Below are 16,700 nucleotides of genomic sequence, written 5' to 3' on the forward strand. Positions count from 1 at the left end.
GCCAAGGGTCCATGGGAGCAAAGTTGGCCCAGGCGCTGAGGATGGCTCCATGGCCTTTCCCTCAGGCATTAAGAAGAACTTGGTTGTTGAGCAACAGAGCGACGCCCCAGATGGGCAGAGCATCGCCCCCTGGTAGGCATGCCGGGTGGATCCTGGTCGGGCACATGCGGGAGTGTGTCTGACTGCCTCCCCGTTTATAACTTCAGAAAAATACTAGAAAAAAATGCAATTATTCTTTTGTAACATGAATTTTATGTGACTATATTGCCTTTTTAACTATATAAAAATCAAAATAAAAAATACAGTTAGAGAAAATGAAATAATATGTATGAACATTGGAAAGGAAATCATTCAAGCATCCTCTTTTCTTTTTTAAAAAATTCAGTGAGAGAAGGAGAGATAGAGAGGCAGACTCCTGCATGTGCCCTAACCTGAATCTACCCAGCAAGCCCACCAGGGGATGATGCTCTGCCCATCTGGGGCATTGCTCCATTGCTCAGCAAACAAGCTCTTCTTAGTGCCTGAGGTGGAGGCCATGAAGCCATTCTCAGTGCCCAGGGCCAACTTGCTCCAATTGAGCTATAGCAGCAGGAGTGGGAGGAGAGAGGAGAGAGAGAGACAGAGAGATAGAGAGAGAGAGGGAGAGAGAGAGAGAGAAGCAAGGGGGTGGGAGTGGAGAAGCAGATGGTGGCCTGACCTGTGGTAGCGCAGTGGATAAAGCGTCGACCTGGAAATGCTGAGGTCGCCGGTTCGAAACCCTGGGCTTGCCTGGTCAAGGCACATATGGGAGTTGATGCTTCCAGCTCCTCCCCCCTGTCTCTCTCTCCTCTTTCTCTCTCTCTCCTCTCTAAAATGAATAAATAAAAAAGAAAGAAAAAAAAAAGAGAAGCAGATGGTAGCTTCTCCTGTGTGCCCTGACTGGGAATCGAACCCAGGACATTCACACGCTGGACTGATGCTCTACCACTGAGCCAACTGGCCAGGGCCTCTGGCTGGTTTCAAGAGCTTTCTTTTCAGTGCTCTGCTGTTTTACTGTTGTGCTATTCATTTACTCGCCCATGGCTGGGGGTCCTGAACCACTGGAGAGTGGGTAGGACAAGCTGGCAATAGAAATCTGCCAAGAGCTTTTCTTCCCAGGTGATCCAGCAAACCTGGTGGGGCAGGGGGTAGAGAGGGACAACTGTCAAAGCACCCACCAACAGCCCCCTCCTCTGCTGAAGGGAGTTAACATCTTTGACCTTGACCAGGTGACTCCGGCAGTGGTTTGTTCAGGTTTCTGCAGGACGCACAGGGCAGAGCACCTGGTGCAAATCCCAGCTCCCCAGTCCTGAGGCTGACATAGGCTGAGGCCCATGGACCCAGGGCATGTGCTCAGCCTCTCTGAGCCTCGGTTTTCTCTTTACAAAATGGAGACGATAACAGTTCCCTTGCTGAGGCGATATGGCCGCTCAGTGACTGGAACGGATCTGCAGATGCGCAGGCCCCACGTGCGAAAGTCAAGGGCAGACCTGGGAGACTTGGAGCAGAACTGCCCTGAGGAATCCCTGTACCCCTCCTCCAGGCCGGGACCGGGAGCCCCACCCTGGTCCCTGCGAATGACTCAGCCTGGGGCCCTCCGCACCCTGGTAGTAATACTTCATGTATGTTTACTACCTGGTTATCTTCATTCCCAGCACAGCCACGCCAGAGGATTATTATCCCCTTTGGCACAGATTAGAAAACAGTTTCCTAGGGGTTCAACAGCTTGCCCAAGGTCATGCATTGGACATTTGAACTGTGTGCATTGATCCGGGAGCCCACAATCTTGCTTCTTGTCTCATCTTGAGAGCATCTGGTGTGTGCAGTCGCTTCCTCGGCGAGGTCCATCTTCCGAAACCCCTTCCGTATTTTGACAGCTGTTTCTTCGCTGATGCCAGAGCTCAGGGAAGAGCCTGGCAGAGCTGGATGCTGCTGCCCCCTCGCGGCCGCACGGCTCACGGCAGGCCTGAGCCGGGAGCGGCCGGCGCCGGGAGCGGGTGTGGTGGAGCCCCGCCGGCCCCCCTCCCCCAGCCTCAGCCTCTCTCTCCCCCCTCCAAAAAAGACACAGGGCCTTGCAGGGAGTAAAAATCAGCGGTCTGCAGCTCCACGCCTTGCTCGCTGAGGGACCTCAGTCAAGACATCCAACCTGCCCCGGGCCTCAGTTTTCCTCTCTGTAGAATGGGCGTTAGGGAGGGTTCAGTGGCGCCCGTGGAGGACTTGGGGGGGAACCCATGGGGGGAACCCACCCGGGGGGGAACCCGCCCTGCAGGCTCCGATTGCGCAGCGGGAATCCAGGGGCTCGCCCTTTGCTCGCCGGGAGAAAACACAGTCTGGGTACAAAGTCTGCAGTGGAGTTCGTTGGCTTGCGAGGCGGGGTCTGCCCGTCAAAGGCCCGGCGCGCTCTGCTCGCTGTCCGCTGCGACCTTTAGTCCGAGACTTACAAGCGGGGAAGGACTGTGATCCGGACCCGGGAGGGGCGCTGGCAGGAGGCACCCGGCACTGGGCTCTCAGCCTCGCTGCCACACCCGAAGGGGCTGAGGGCCAAGGGCAGGGGCGGTGTCAGCGAGCCCAGAGTTCAGCGCGCAGACCCCACTTGGGGCCGATGTCCGGCTGTAGACACCATGCTCCAATGTTGAGTCGGAAGAGTCCAAAAAGCTCCATGCAGCACGGCCGGCGGCAGAATAGAACATGCCTTATTTCAGTATGTGAGCTGTTCTTTTTTTTTAAGTGACCACCCATAACTTTATTGCCTAGCTTCAAAATTTGTTAATAAGGTTTTGCCACATTTGCCCAAAATATAAATATTGAAAGTACATAGCAGACAGTATGACAGTTCTCCATTAAAGGGTTTAGCAGATGTCTCCTAAGAGCACTCTTCTATGTAAACAGAATAGTTTTGTCACATCTTAAAAAAACAATTCATAATTCTTAATATCATCAGATTTATTTTTAAAACATTAAAAAAAAAAAATCAGTCAGGAGGCCCTGGCTGTTGCCCAATGGATAGAGCATCGGCCCAGGGTGCAGACCTCCCAGGTTGGATCCCTGGTCAGGGCACACATGAGAAGTGACCACCTGCCTCTCTTCCCCTCCCTCTCCCCTTCCCCTCTCTCCCCTCTCCAGCCAGAGTCTTTAGAGTGTGGCCCTGGGCGGTGAGGATAGCTCTGTTGATTCCAGCATCGGCCCTGGGAGTTGCCGAGTGGACCCCAGTTGTAACACATGCTGGAGTCTATCTCCTCTCTTCTCACTTAAAAAAAAATCAAGCAGGATGTCTCTCTTTTTATTTTTTAAATTTATTGTGTTTACATAGAATCAAGTGCCCCTTTGAATATATCTCCTTCTCCCCCCACCCCCTTGTTCCCCTTGATACCCCTTTTGCCCCCTTCTCCCAATGCCCTTCCGCCTTCCCTCCAGGATTTGCTGTCCTGCTCTCTTTGTTTCTGTGTTATATTTGTTCAAAATCTTAAATCTCCTGAAGTTCTTCACTGATTGCTTTGAAATTTTGACACAGTGTTGCATTCAAATACGCGTGTGTTTTTTTTGTTTTTTGTTTTGTTTTGTTTGTTTTTACTGAGACAGAGAGAGACTCAGAGAGAGGATAGATAGAAACAGACAGACAGGAACAGAGAGAGATGAGAAGCATCATTCATTAGTTTTTGTTGTGACACCTTAGTTGTTCATTGATTACTTTCTCATATGTGCCTTGACCATGGGGCTACAGCAGATCAAGTAACCCCTTGCTTGAGCCAGCGACCTTGGGTCCAAGCTGGTGAGCTTTTCTCAAATCAGATGAGTCCGCGATCAAGCTGGTGACCTCGGGGTCTTGAACCTGGGTCCTCTTCATCCCAGTCCAATGCTTTATCCACAGCGCCACCATCTGGTCAGGCCAAATACGCGTGTTTTTATGTTTTTATATACGTAGTATTATATAGATGTCACACCTGTGACAGGTAAAAACATGCTTTTTTGAAAAACAGCGCCATCTGTTGGACGTAAAAGCAACACACTCTATACTAAATATTTTACGATTCCATTTCAGTGTTATGGGAGAAGTATAAATTGCACATGGCTGAAGATATTTTCTGTCGAATACGCAAGGAAAATTCAAATATAAACATGGATTTCACAGCAGAAATCTACAATGAAGCGTTGATAATTATTAAAGATTTGTGCTTAGAAATCGTGAACAAAGTTCTCAATCAATTGGGAATGCTATCACCAAATCGATCTGCTGCTGCTTCATTCGATGCAGAATTGTGTCATGAACAAGATTACAACACGGGTAATCTTTTGTCGTATGTGCAATCAAATATTCCTAAGCTAATGCTTGAGCAAAAAGGCATTTATGATCAAATAATGCAAACTGTCAATAACGGGGTTGGAGAAATCTTCTTAGATGTGCCAGGAGGAACTGGTAAGATGTTCCTAATGAGATTGATTCTGGCAGCAATTCCATCCCAAAATGATATAGCCTTAGCTCTTGCGTTGTCCGGAATAGCTGCGACATTGCTACCAGGTGGAAGAACTGCTCATTCCACTTTGAAATTGCCACTGAATATGCAATTCATTGAAACTCCCACATGCAACATTTTCAAAGCATCCAGCATGGGAAAGTATTGCAGAAATGCAAACTTATTGTTTGAGATGAATGAACAATGGCATGCCAAAAATCACTTGAGGCTCTTTTTAAAAAAATTAATTATTTTTTTTTAAATTATTTATTCATTTTAGAGAGGAGAAAAGGAGGAGAGAGAGAGAGAGAGAGAAGAGAGGAGGAGCAGGAAGCATTAATTCCCATATGTTCCTTGACCAGGTAATCCCAGGATTTTGAACAGGCGACTTCAGCATTCCAGGTCGACGCTTTATCCACTGTGCCACCACAGGTCAGGCCACTTGAGGCTCTTGATCGATCATTGCAAGATTTGCGTGGAAACATCAGACCATTTGGGAACACATTAATATTGCTTGCAAGAGATTTCAGGCAAACATTATCTGTAATTCCCCAATCGACACCAGAGGATGAAATAAATGCTTGCCTGAAATATTCTACTTTGTGGCGACACGTAAAGACGTTAAAATTAACTACAAATATGTGTGTCCATCTGCAAAACGATCAATCAGCTGAGATATTCTCACATCAATTGCTGGAAATTGGGAACGGAAAAGTGCTGGTTGATCTGACCTCAGGATGAATTTCATTGCCTCATAACTTCTGCAATTTAGTGACGTCAAAAGAAGAATTGGTTGAAAGAGTATTTCCCAATATTCAAACCAATTATAAGAATCACGATTGGCTGAGTGAACGAGCTATTCTTGCGGCCAAGAACAAAGACGTCTACGAATTTAACAATATTATTGAGTCTAACATTCAAAGCGAGGCAGTCACATTCAAGTCCATCGACATTGTTGTGGAAGCAGATGAAGCGGTTAATTATCCAACAGAATTTTTTAATTCACTTGATCTGCCAGGGATGCCACCACATGTACTGCAATTGAAAATCGGCGTGCCAATTATGTTGCGAAATATCAACCAGCCAAAGCTTTGCAACGGCACACGGCTTGCAGTAAAAAAATTAATGAGCAATGTCGTAGAAGCAACAATCTTGACAGGACCTTTCAAAGGTGAAGATGTCCTCATTCCTCGCATTCCTATGATTCCAATGGATATGCCATTTCAATTTAAGAGATTGCAGTTCCCAATTTGATTGGCATTTGCAATCACCATCAACAAAGCTCAGGGCCAATCTTTAGAATTGTGTGGTTTAGATCTGGACACGGATTGCTTCTCACATGGACAATTATATGTTGTGTGTTTCTAGAGTCAGCAAACCAGACAATCTCTATATCTGCCCAGACAATGGAACAACAAAAAATATTGTATACCCACAAGCATTGTGAAATTAAACATATTAGCAACGTACGCTTTCTCTTTTCTTTCTTTTCCATTTAACCAGACTGAGCCACAGCAATGCGTGGCCGGGTACAGCTAGTGGATACATAATTTCACTAATCCCTTTCCCCTCTCTGATCCCATCCTCTCTTCCCTTTTCCCTCTGGTCCCTTTGATCCTGCCTCTGCCTCTATTCTGTTCCTCAGTTCACTTTGTTCCTTGGATTCCTCAATTGAGTGGGGTGCTATGATATTTTTTTTCTCTGCCTGGCTTATTTCACTTAGCGTAATAGTATCCAGGTCCATCCATATTGTTGCAAAAGGTAAAATTTCCTTTATTTCACAGCCATGTAGTATTCCATTGTGTATATGTACCACAGCTTTTTTTTTTTTTTTGTATTTTTCTGAAGCCAGAAACGGGGAGGCAGTCAGACAGACTCCCGCATGCGCCCAACCGGGATCCACCCGGCATGCCCACCAGGGGGCGATGCTCTGCCCATCCGGGGCGTCGCTCTGCTGTGACCAGAGCCACTCTAGCGCCTGAGGCAGAGGCTACAGAGCCATCCTCAGCGCCCGGGCCATCTTTGCTCCAATGGAGCCTTGGCTGCGGGAGGGGAAGAGAGAAACAGAGAGGAAGGAGAGGGGAAGGGGTGGAGAAGCAGATGGGCGCTTCTCCTGTGTGCCCTGGCCAGGAATCGAACCTGGGACTCCTGCACACCAGGCCGACGCCCCACCACTGAGCCAACTGGCCAGGGCCTGTACCACAGCTTTTTAATCCACTCATCCACTGATGGACACTTGGGCTGTTTTCAGATCTTCATTATTGTAAACAATGCTGCCATAAACATGGCTGTGCATGTCTTCTTTTGAATCAGTGATTTGGTGTTCTTAGGATATATTCCTAAAAGTGGGATAGCTGGGTCAAATGGCAGATCTGTTTTTAATTTTTTGGTGAAACTCCATACTGTTTCTCACAGTTGGCTGCACCGGTCTGCATTCCCACCAGCAGTGCAGGAAGGTTCCTATTTCTCCACACCCTCGCCAGCACTTATTCTGTGTTGATTTGTTAATGAGCACCATTCTGTCTGTGTCTCATTTTTTAAAATCACTTTTTAAAAAACTATTTGAGAGAGAGAGAGAGAGAGAGAGAGAGGAAAGGAGAGAGAAAAAAATCAATTTGTTCCACTCGTTTGTGCATTCATTAATTGATTCTTGTATATGCCCTGACTGGAGATGGACCCTGAGGCTCTAACCTACTGAACTACCCAGCCAGGGCTTTCGTGTGTGTCTCTTCTTATCTAGAAAACCCCCTTCACCTTATTGATGTTTTGGAGAGTGATTTTTAAACTTTTAAATAATTTTATTGATTTTTTTTTTTTAGAGAGAGAGAGAGAGACAGAGAGAGAGAGAGAGAGAGAAACATCAACCTGCTGCTTCACTCCTTCGTGCCATTTCTTGTATGTGCCCTGTCCTGGGACCCAACCCGCAATGGTGGCATGTCGAACTGATGCCCCACTAACTGAGCCTCCCAGCCAGGGCCTGATCTTTACCGTGTCAGTGGCAGGCACAGGGTGAGGCCTGCTTTGCATTTTTGTCCCCCACATTCTCGGTGTGGGCTTTGTGTGGAGGGGAGACTGGGAGGGACCGACTCGCTCCTATTTGTCAGGGACTTCCCCAAGTTTCAGCCTCGAGAGTCCTATGTCCTGGGAACCCCTCAGTTCCAGGCAAACCTGGATGGTTGGTGACCCCAGTGAGCCCACTGCCCACCCTGAGAGTACAGAAAGGAGTGTGTGGAATGAGAGAGAGGGAGGCCCAAGGTACATCGCCTTCATCTCAAGACTGTTAAGAGGGGCTTCAGGGAGCCAGGGAGACATGTCCCTGGGGCTGGGGTCTGGATGGGGGACAACATGTGTGTCTGGTGCCTCATGAATTAGAGGCCGAGGTTGTGGCTGCCTGACCAGCCACTGAACTGGGCAGCCAGCGTGCTTTCTGGATGACTGAGCAAAGACATGTGTCCCAGGGGTCAGATGCTGTCGGAAAAGTATCCAAGGTGCCCACAGAGAGCCCATGGGAGGAGGAACCCCCCAAACTGCGGGGCCCTAGGCTGGGTCACAGGGGCTCCAGTCCCTCCCCACCCCCACTTTCCTGTCCCTTGTCCCTCCTTCCCCGCCAGGTCCAGTCATTAGGAGGAGGGCAGAGGCAGCTGCCAACCCAGCCCCACCCCTGCTGTGGCTTCCCCACCTGTCGCCAAGCAGAGCTGGGAGAGGGGAGACCCTGTGACTTGGAATAAACTTCGGTTTTGATCATTAAACAGACACTGGAATTGCAGCTCCTGGACCGAGCCTGTTCGAGGGACCAGCAGTGAAGTTGTGACCGTCATTGCCTCTGAGACTGACCGGAGATGTGTGGCAGCCACCCAGGTTCCCACGCAGGTGTGGGCAAAGGTGCCATCTGCGTGCTCACTACAGTGTGTATGGCATGCTTGGTCTTCAGTAACAGCCAGGCACATGGACACTTACTCATGGGCCACCGGCTGCTTGCCGGGCCTAGAGGACAAGTCTCCGTCCCCGTCCCGTTGGTCTGGCAGCAGCCCACACCTGGCCCGACCCCTCACTCACCTTTTCTCCTGGCTCCTGGGCCCTACTTTCTCCTGGGCCTCCCCACCCCTGTGCTTGAAGGGTCCCAATGTGCAGCCCTTGAACCTCTTTCTTCGTAGCTGCTCCTTCAGGATCATGGCCTTCAGTATTAAAGATTCCCACATTACTTTTGTGTGTGAGTGTGACAGAGACAGAGAGAGACAGAGAGAGGGATAGAAAGGGACAGATAGTAAGGAAGGGAGACAGATGAGAAGCATCAGTTCTTCGCTGCGGCACCTTAGTTGTTCATTGACTGCCCTCTCATATGTGCCTTGACCGGGGGCCTACAGCAGATTGAGTGACCCCTTGCTCGAGCCAGCAACTTTGGGTTCAAGCTGGTGAGCTGTGCTCAAACCAGATGAGCCCGCGCTCAAGCTGGCAACCTCGGGGTTTCGAACCTAGGTCCTCTGTGTCCAAATCCGACGCTCTATCCACTGCGCCACAGCCTGGTCAGGCAATTCCCACATTTCTATGCCCAGCCCAGGCCTCTGGCCTAACCCCCAGACCCTGCACATTCTACTCCTCTGCTGGGAAGTCTGATAGGATCTTGGCTACACAAGTTCAAGGTGGACTCTGTACCCCACCCAATGTCTCTTCCCTTCCATCCCTGACACTCGGATCTCAGAATGGCAGCCCCGGCCTTCCAGGCACTAATGGTCAAATGGTTTGACATCATCCTTGACACTTTCTCAGCCCTGACATTGCTCTCCATGTCCTCTCTGCCCTCAGAGAGATTCCTGAATCCAACCCAACCACTTTTCCCCATCTCTGCTGTTGCCATGCTGGTCATCAGCATTTTGAACTTGGACCACTGCAATGGCCCCTCAGCTAGCCTCCTTGTTCCCCTCCTGTCCCGTCATTCTATTTCCCACACAGTGGCAGGAAGATTCTGTAATATGCAAATGCAAACCCATGTTCCCCCTGCTCTGGGCCCTCCAATGGCTCCCACCCCCCATCTCACACAGAAGAGGTGGCCTCCACAACCCACTCCTCTCTGATCTTGTCTCTCTGCTCTGAGCCCTCCTGACCCTCACCGTGCCTCAGGGCCTTTGCACCGACTCTTCCTGCTAGCTGCAAGGCTCCTTCTCTGCCTTCCTCCAGGTCCCTGCACAAATGAGGTCTTCCTAGAGAGGTCTTTTTCATCTTCTGATCCTATTTTTTTAAAAAGAATTTTTTTTAAATTTATTGATTTTTAGCGAGAGAGGAAGAAGGGGGAGAGAGACAGGAACATTGATCTGTTCCTGTATGTGACTTGACTGGGGATCGAACCGGCAACCTTTGCACTTTGGGATGAGGCTCTAACCAACTGAGCTCTCTGGCCAGGGTACCCTTTGACTCTCTTACTCTGCCTTAATTTTTCTAGAACAGGTATCATCACCTGACACCCTAGTGTGGGGGTGGGCAAACATCTCTGTAAAGGGCTGGACAGTAAACATTTGAAGTTTCATAGGCCGTGCCATCTCTGTTGCAATGACATATCTTTGCCATCAGAGAATGAAATCAGCCAGAGCCAATGTCCTGGGCAAGGCTTCACCTGACCTCAGGTCCCTTCCCTGAAAGGAGGGTCTGTGAAGACCGAGCGCCAGACCCGTGCCCAGGGGCGGCAATAACAATCCACCGTACTCGGGGGCATCAAGCAGAAGAGAGTTCCACCCTCAGTCTGGAGGCCAGACGTCTGAAATCAAGCCACGTGTGGGGTTGTGTCCCCTCTGAAGGCCCTCAGGAAGGGTCCTTCCTGCCCCCACCAGCTTCTCAGAGCACCGGGCCGTCCTGGGCTGTGGCTGCATCTGTCCGATCTCTACCTCCATCTTCTTTCTGCCTCAGATCTCTCTCTGCCTGTCTGTATGAAGGACCATTGTCATTGAATTTAGAGTCTCCTGGGATAATCCAGGATGATCTCTTCCCCTTAAGGTTCATAATTATACATGCAAAGACCCTTTGTACGAATAGGTTAACAGTCACAGGTTCCCAGGATTAGGGTGTGGACATATCTGTTTAGGGGCCACTATTCAACCCATGGCAGGTGACTTCAAAGTGTTTAAAAAGGGACATCACAGCGGTAGAGCGTCGGCCTAGCGTGCAGAGGACCCGGGTTCGATTCCCGGCCAGGGCACACAGGAGAAGCGCCCATTTGCTTCTCCACCCCTCCGCCGCGCTTTCCTCTCTGTCTCTCTCTTCCCCTCCCGCAGCCAAGGCTCCATTGGAGCAAAGATGGCCCGGGCGCTGGGGATGGCTCTGTGGCCTCTGCCTCAGGCGCTAGAGTGGCTCTGGTCGCAACAAGGCGACGCCCAGGATGGGCAGAGCATCGCCCCCTGGTGGGCAGAGCGTCGCCCCATGGTGGGCGTGCCAGGTGGATCCCGGTCGGGCGCATGCGGGAGTCTGTCTGACTGTCTCTCCCTGTTTCCAGCTTCAGAAAAAATGAAAAAAAAAAAAAAATAAAAAAATAAAAAGGGACATCAAACCTGAATGTCAACTCCTTAATCTGCATGGAAAACACAGCTGCCAGGTGGGCCACCCTCTCACGTGGCTTTCCAGGACCTCCTGTCTGTCCCAGGAGGCAAGTTACACGCCATGCCACGTGACCCGGAGGGCCGAAGCTCAGGGCTGCAGCAACTTGGGGCTGATAACCATCAGGAGGAGGCGACCTGGCTGTGGGGCGTCCACCCTGAGGGCGGGTCTGGCACACCCATCCTTCACGCCCTGTCGTGGGCCTATGTCAATCACACCTCCCCTGAGTGCAGGGCTTCAAAGTACAAAGAGCATTTTTTCAAATCTTCTCTTGTGCGAGGTTTACATGAGCAGTGAGAGAAAGATGAGGCGAACAGGTATCTTCACTCCCGTTTTGTAAGTGAGGACACTGGGGTGCAGAGGGGAAGTTCGGCCTGAGCCCCTTGCACCCTAGCTGTCTCCATAGAAACCATGGCCTGCTACTAATAAAGCTCTGCGGGGGGCCCATCACCAGGCACCGGTGGCTGCCTTCCCAGGTCACTAGGAGGCAGTGCTGTGCAGAGGACAAGCCCACATGGACCCAAGATAGGCTGGTCAGTGGACATTCCCTCAGAGTTCCCTCGCTCCCTCGCTGAGCCGCCCTCAGGAGGGTGTGTGTGGCTCAGAGAGGAGGGAAGCTGGGAGTCCGAGGCACACCTCTGCCCACGGGCCAGGCCCGGCGGGAGGGCCCTGGTGCCCAGAATAACTCTCCGGAGTCAGCATGTTCCGGCTTGGGAGGGAAACCAAAAAGGCCTTCTCCGCAAGTGTCCCAGGGCTGAGGTGGCATCCTCTGGAGGGCCCTCAATGGACCCCCATGGAGCCCTGGTCCCTGGAAAGCATTGGATCTGACCGCAGCTGAGTCCCCCCCCCCACGGGGATGGAGCCTGCGTCGGAGGAATGAACTGAGAACGAACATTTCCAAACGCGAGGCCGAAGAAGAAGTCCGGTGGCGGCTGGCGAGCTGTGACGGGCAGCCTTCCGGGGAAGTGGGAGGTTAGCACCTTCTCCGGTTGCTTCTTACATTACTAAAGAGTCTAAAAATTACTGCCCTTGTGGTGTCGGAATTCTGCAGAATAAAGTAGTGATTCGTTCTCATTTGTCCTCTGCAAATGACTTTTCTCAAAGTTCTGGGCAGAGTCAGGTGACCTGGAGTGTGGCTCTGATGCCTGGAAACCTGGGGCACAGTCCCTTCCCTCTTGGGGGGATCTCTGGTGGTCCCTCCACAATCGACATCACGAGTTGGCACAGGAAACCCCAGGGCACCCCAGCAGCTGCTGCCAGCATCTGCCATCTAATCACTTAAATGGCCTTCTCTATTGACTGAATTCTCCCATCCTAAGAGTTCAAGCTTGCTACCTCTCTCCTTGATAAGAAAGAATCCCAATATCTGTGTTTTATATTCTTGTTTCATTCTGCTTTTAATCATCTGCATAACTGAGGGTAGAATCTTTAGCTTCTCAGATTTAGAACCTGGACTTGTGCCCTGGCTAGATAGCTCGGTTGGTTCAAGCATCATCCCGACCTGCAAATGTTGCATATTTCTGTCTCTCTCTATAACAACAACAACAACAAAAGAACCTGCACTTGCTTGAACTTTGGGCGAGCTATGCAATGTGTCTAGCAGCAGAGCCCCTATGGTGAGCCACCCTGGGCCCCCTTCCCCTTGTCCCCACAGTCAGGGCCCTTTGCCATCTCTCCTGGCTGCTACCACGGTACCCACCTGCTGACCAGTCACCTGCACAACCTCTTCTTTCCTGGCAGCCCTGGATTCGCTCAGCAGCCGGAGTGCCCCTTTTATAAATGTAAATCAAGTCTTTTCATTTCATTCACTCATTCATTCAACAAACATATATTAAGTACCTACTATGTGCTAGGCCCTGGTCTAGGCTCAGGGGATACACAAGGAAGAAAACATATGAGTCTCTGTTCTCCTGGGGCTTCCGTTCTAATGGAGAGAAGAAAGATGAGTAAACACTCAGTTTGTCAGATGTCGGTCAGGGAAAAGGGAAAAAGTAAACCAGGGAGATGAAGCAGGAAGTGCTGGCAAGGGGAGAGGGGGTGGTTTGTAATTTTCAAAGGTGGTCAGGGAAGACCTGGCTGAAGAAATGAAGATGTGAAGAAGTGAATCATGTGCATAACTAGGATAAAAGAGTTCCAGACGACCTTGGCCGGTTGGCTCAGTGGATAGTGTGTCTGCCCTGCATCCAGATGTCTCTGGTTTAATCACTGGTCAGGGCACACAGGAGAAGCGATCATCTGCTTCTCTTCTTGTCCCTCTCCTCCTTCTCTCTCTTGCCCTCTCAGCCAATGGCTTGATTGGTCCGAGCAAGCGTCAATCCCAGGTGCTGAGGATAGCTTTGTTGATTCGAGCATTGGCCCAAGACAGGGATGTCAGGGTGGATCACGGTTGGGATGCATGAGGGAGTCTCCTTTCCTCTCACTTAAAAAAAAAAAAAAGAAAAAAGAGATCAGCAAGTGCAAAGGCCCTGAGGCAGCTGTGTTCCCTGTCTGTCTGAGGACAAGCATGGAGGCTGTTGTGCTTGGAGCAGGGTGAGGGAGAGGAAGGAGGGTGCATAAAGAACTTGGAGAGGAAAAGGGAGGAGTGTGGCCAGATCAGGCTCAGGAGGGGCCATAAGGCCTTTCGCTTCTATTGTGACTGCTATGGGAGCCACAGAAAGTTCTTGCGCAGAGAAGGGTTGTGATCTAACTTAACATGCTTACTCTGGCTGCTGAGATTAGGCTGAAGGGGTCAGGTGGGAAGCAGGTTCTCCATAGGGGTGAGAGGGGACCCAAACTGGGGTGATGATGGTGGAGGCGTGAGAAGAGCTGGGAGTCTGCATCTGTTCTGAAAGTAGAGTGAACAGCTTTGCGACTGGGGTTGGGCATGGGGTGTGAGAGAGAAATCAGCAAGGATTTTGCTACTTAAACACCTACAATGGCTCCCTATTGCTCTTTGGATACATCTTGCTTTCTTATGCGGGCTGGCCCTGCTGGCCTTCCAGCTGCCCCATTTGCACGAGCCTTTCTCTTTGTCAAACGTCCCTACCTTCCCAGGTCAGAATTCCCCAGACAGAGCAGCCTAACTCTCTTCAGTTTTTATGGCATTCCTCACAGTGTGTTAATGGTGTTGTGGGGCTTTTGTTTGCTTTAAATTTATCTGTCTTCTTGTTTTTGCTTGTCTTCCTCCCTAGAATAACACCCCATATATACCAGAGACATTCTGCCAAGCTTTATAAAGTTGTCACAAATACAGGAAGAATGTTGGCATCCGTGAGCACCCAGTTGTTTGTGTGTTGCCTGTAGCTAGTTCACTTGCACCTGCAAGCTAGGCACTGGTGGCCCTAGTCTGTAAGAAAGGAAAGTGTGCAGAGAAGGTTATATTTAGACCTGCCCAAGGGCACGAAAGTCTGAACTGAGGGGGGAAGGTTCCAGAGCCAGTGCCTCCCAGTCCTTCCCATGCCCTGAGGGTCCAGGTGGCTGGAGCTCCATGCTCAGGTGGACACAGAGCAGGGGAGATGGGGGAGGTCAGCCCCTGCAGGTTGAATGAGTCAAAGGTACGTTCTGCTACTCTAGGGAGCTTCCTCACTCAGCCCGCCTAGAAGCAGATGAGCGTGTCTTTGCTCAGTCTTTGTACTGTAAGTAACATAGAGGGTGTACATTTAGTTTTAAAAATAAAACCTGAAGCCCACTCCAATCTCAGCCCATGCAGCTCCTATCTCTCCATCATCCACTTCTATCCCTATCCAGAACAGTCTCGCGGTCGCCTTCCTCTCCCTTCCCGGGCGCCCTCACCCCCAGTGCGAACAGGTGTCCCGGGGCTGCCGAGCGGGCCCAGCCCTTGCGGCTGCGGTCGCGGGAAAGCGCACAGACCTGGCTCCGGGCCCCTGGCTTGCAGCCCCCAAACTGCCTCAGTGTGTGCCCGCAGATAACACTCCTCCCCACGCCCCGCCCCCGTGCCTCAGTTTACCCAAAGGTAAAGGCCAGGTCCTTGAGGCCCTACAGGTGACACACCTGCTTCCGGGACTTGATCGGCCCCGGGGCCCCGCGGGATAGAAGCCCGGAGCCCGACCCCTCGTCCCAAGGAGCCGCACCGTCCGGCCCCAGGGTATGCGGGGGGCGCGGGAGGGCCGCGGAGCCACAGCGCAGCGGCAGCCTCTCCGCGGGCGGGCTCCGGGGGGCGCCCGCGGGAGGGCGCGGCGGCGCTGGGGGCGCGGGCGGGCGGGCGGCGGCGGCGGGGGGCGGAGACGCGGCGCGGCTTCCGCTCCCGCGCCTCCTCCCTCCTCCCCCGTTGTCCTGGTTCGCAGCGCCCGAGGGGGAGGCGGCAGGCGCCGGGAGCCGCGCAAGGAGCCACCGCGCCGCGCCGCGCCATGGAGCCCAAGTGAGCGCGGCGCGGGCCCGGCCGGCCCCGGACAACATGGAGGCGGCACCGCCCCGGCCGCCGCCGCCGCCGCCGCTGCTGCTGCTCGCTCTCTGCTGCAGCCTGGCCCCCGCCGCGGGTAGGTGTGCGCGGGCCGCAGGGACAATGGCCCGGGCGGCTCGCGGCCAAGTGCGCAGCTCGCGGTAGCGACTTTGCAAGTTGGGGGCTAGTTGGGGCGCGCGCCGCGAGTCCCCGCTGCCCCACGCCGTCCCCGGCGCCTGGGTGCAGCGCGCGGCCCTTTGTCTCAACCGTCCGGGTCCCTCCCAGGGACGCAGGGCCCGGTCCAGAGCGTCCCGGGGCGGCGAGGAGGGTGCGCGGGCGGCGCCGGCCCCGCCAGGTGCGGTGCGGGCGGGTCCTCACCTGCCCGGGCCCCGGGGCGCGCTCTGAAGCGCGCCCGCGTGAAGCCGGCGGGCGAGGCCGTGCTGGGACCGTGGGGACCCCGGTCCTGCGAGCAGGCACCGAGCGAAGTCGTCCGGCCCGGAGACAGGCCTGGCCGCCCCGCTTCGGGAACTCTGGCGAGCCTGTTTCCGATGGCCGCGCTGCCGGCCTGCGAGCTCCGAGAACTGATTTAAGTTGCAGAGAAAGTTCTGAGACCCGGCGTCGGGCGGCCTGGCCTGTTGCGCTGGCCTTTCATCAGCGTTGCTGTCGGTTTCCAAACTCACTGACACCTGCCAGGTGCCCGGACGACCTGTCTGGCCACTGGGGCCGCGAACAGTGGCGCCCGGCCCGTTTTGACCCCGGGAGGTGGCTGCGTGGGGCCGCCGCGGGGGAACGCGGTTCCAGAGCGCGGCGCGGTGGGACAGCGAGCTCGTGCCTCAGTTGTGCACACCCTTGGGGAGGTCTGGGGCTGGGGATCTTTCTCTGCAACTTTTGGTTCGTCCCAAGGGGTGGAGTTGAGGTCAGGAGGGCTCAGGAAACCTAAGCGCCTGTGAAACGCTACACATGTTCTTTTAATTTGGAGATTGCCATGTGGTTTTTGAAGCAAGTCTCTCGCTACCTAAATCATTATCCTGGGACGTGACTGTTGTTTTTCTGGAGTGTGGCTGGGCAAGTGGACATGGCCAGCGAATCCTGTGCTGTGGGGGCTGCTGTTCTGCCCGTGGTGGTTTTTGGGGGGAGGAGGGCAGCGAGCCTCAGGTCCCTTTGTCTGGGCCTTTTTAAGGCAAACAGCTGTCTCCCTGGATATATCCAGTGTGGATATTGCAGGGAGGTGTCCCAGCCTGGCTCTGTGGTCACATTCCCAGTGCTGCGGC

The 16,700-nt window shown here is 52.7% G+C and overlaps 2 protein-coding genes and 1 long non-coding RNA gene across 5 annotated transcripts in view; 2 read left to right on the forward strand and 1 right to left on the reverse strand.

The window, feature by feature from the left end:
* Positions 1–2,482: 2,482 nt before the first annotated feature.
* On the forward strand, positions 2,483–5,918 carry LOC136319025 (uncharacterized). Its single transcript, XR_010728155.1, has 3 exons — positions 2,483–2,719; positions 4,058–4,300; positions 4,832–5,918. It is a non-coding gene; the product is annotated as an uncharacterized lncRNA (long non-coding RNA).
* A 6,985-nt stretch (positions 5,919–12,903) lies between these two features.
* Positions 12,904–15,399, reverse strand: LOC136319022 (gap junction alpha-3 protein-like). Of its 3 annotated transcripts, XM_066252263.1 has the most exons (3): positions 15,042–15,399; positions 14,241–14,376; positions 12,904–13,470 (listed from the first exon to the last, which is right to left on the reverse strand). In XM_066252263.1, exons 1-2 carry the CDS (start codon positions 15,397–15,399, stop codon positions 14,372–14,374), a joined length of 363 nt encoding a protein of 120 aa, XP_066108360.1. In that variant the 3' UTR covers positions 12,904–13,470; positions 14,241–14,371. The 3 variants fall into 3 exon arrangements, 1 of the variants encoding a protein (XP_066108360.1); XR_010728148.1 differs by lacking the exon at positions 14,241–14,376 and having other exon boundaries at positions 15,042–15,261; XR_010728149.1 differs by lacking the exon at positions 12,904–13,470 and having other exon boundaries at positions 14,273–14,376; positions 14,998–15,213.
* Positions 15,303–16,700, forward strand: part of LRP5 (LDL receptor related protein 5) — a 114,409-nt gene continuing 113,011 nt past the window's right edge. Inside the window, exon 1 of the mRNA XM_066252255.1 lies at positions 15,303–15,526. Coding sequence (XP_066108352.1) covers positions 15,445–15,526 — 82 coding nt within the window. The 5' untranslated portion in view covers positions 15,303–15,444. The remainder of the gene's footprint in view (positions 15,527–16,700) is intronic.

Source organism: Saccopteryx bilineata, chromosome 1 (genome assembly GCF_036850765.1).
Source record: "Saccopteryx bilineata isolate mSacBil1 chromosome 1, mSacBil1_pri_phased_curated, whole genome shotgun sequence".
Taxonomy (NCBI): domain Eukaryota; kingdom Metazoa; phylum Chordata; class Mammalia; order Chiroptera; family Emballonuridae; genus Saccopteryx; species Saccopteryx bilineata.

Coding starts and splice junctions, on each gene's coding strand:
- LOC136319022 (XM_066252263.1), bottom strand. CDS start 15,399: ATGGCGCGGCGCGGCGCGGTGGCTCCTTGCGCGGCTCCCGGCGCCTGC.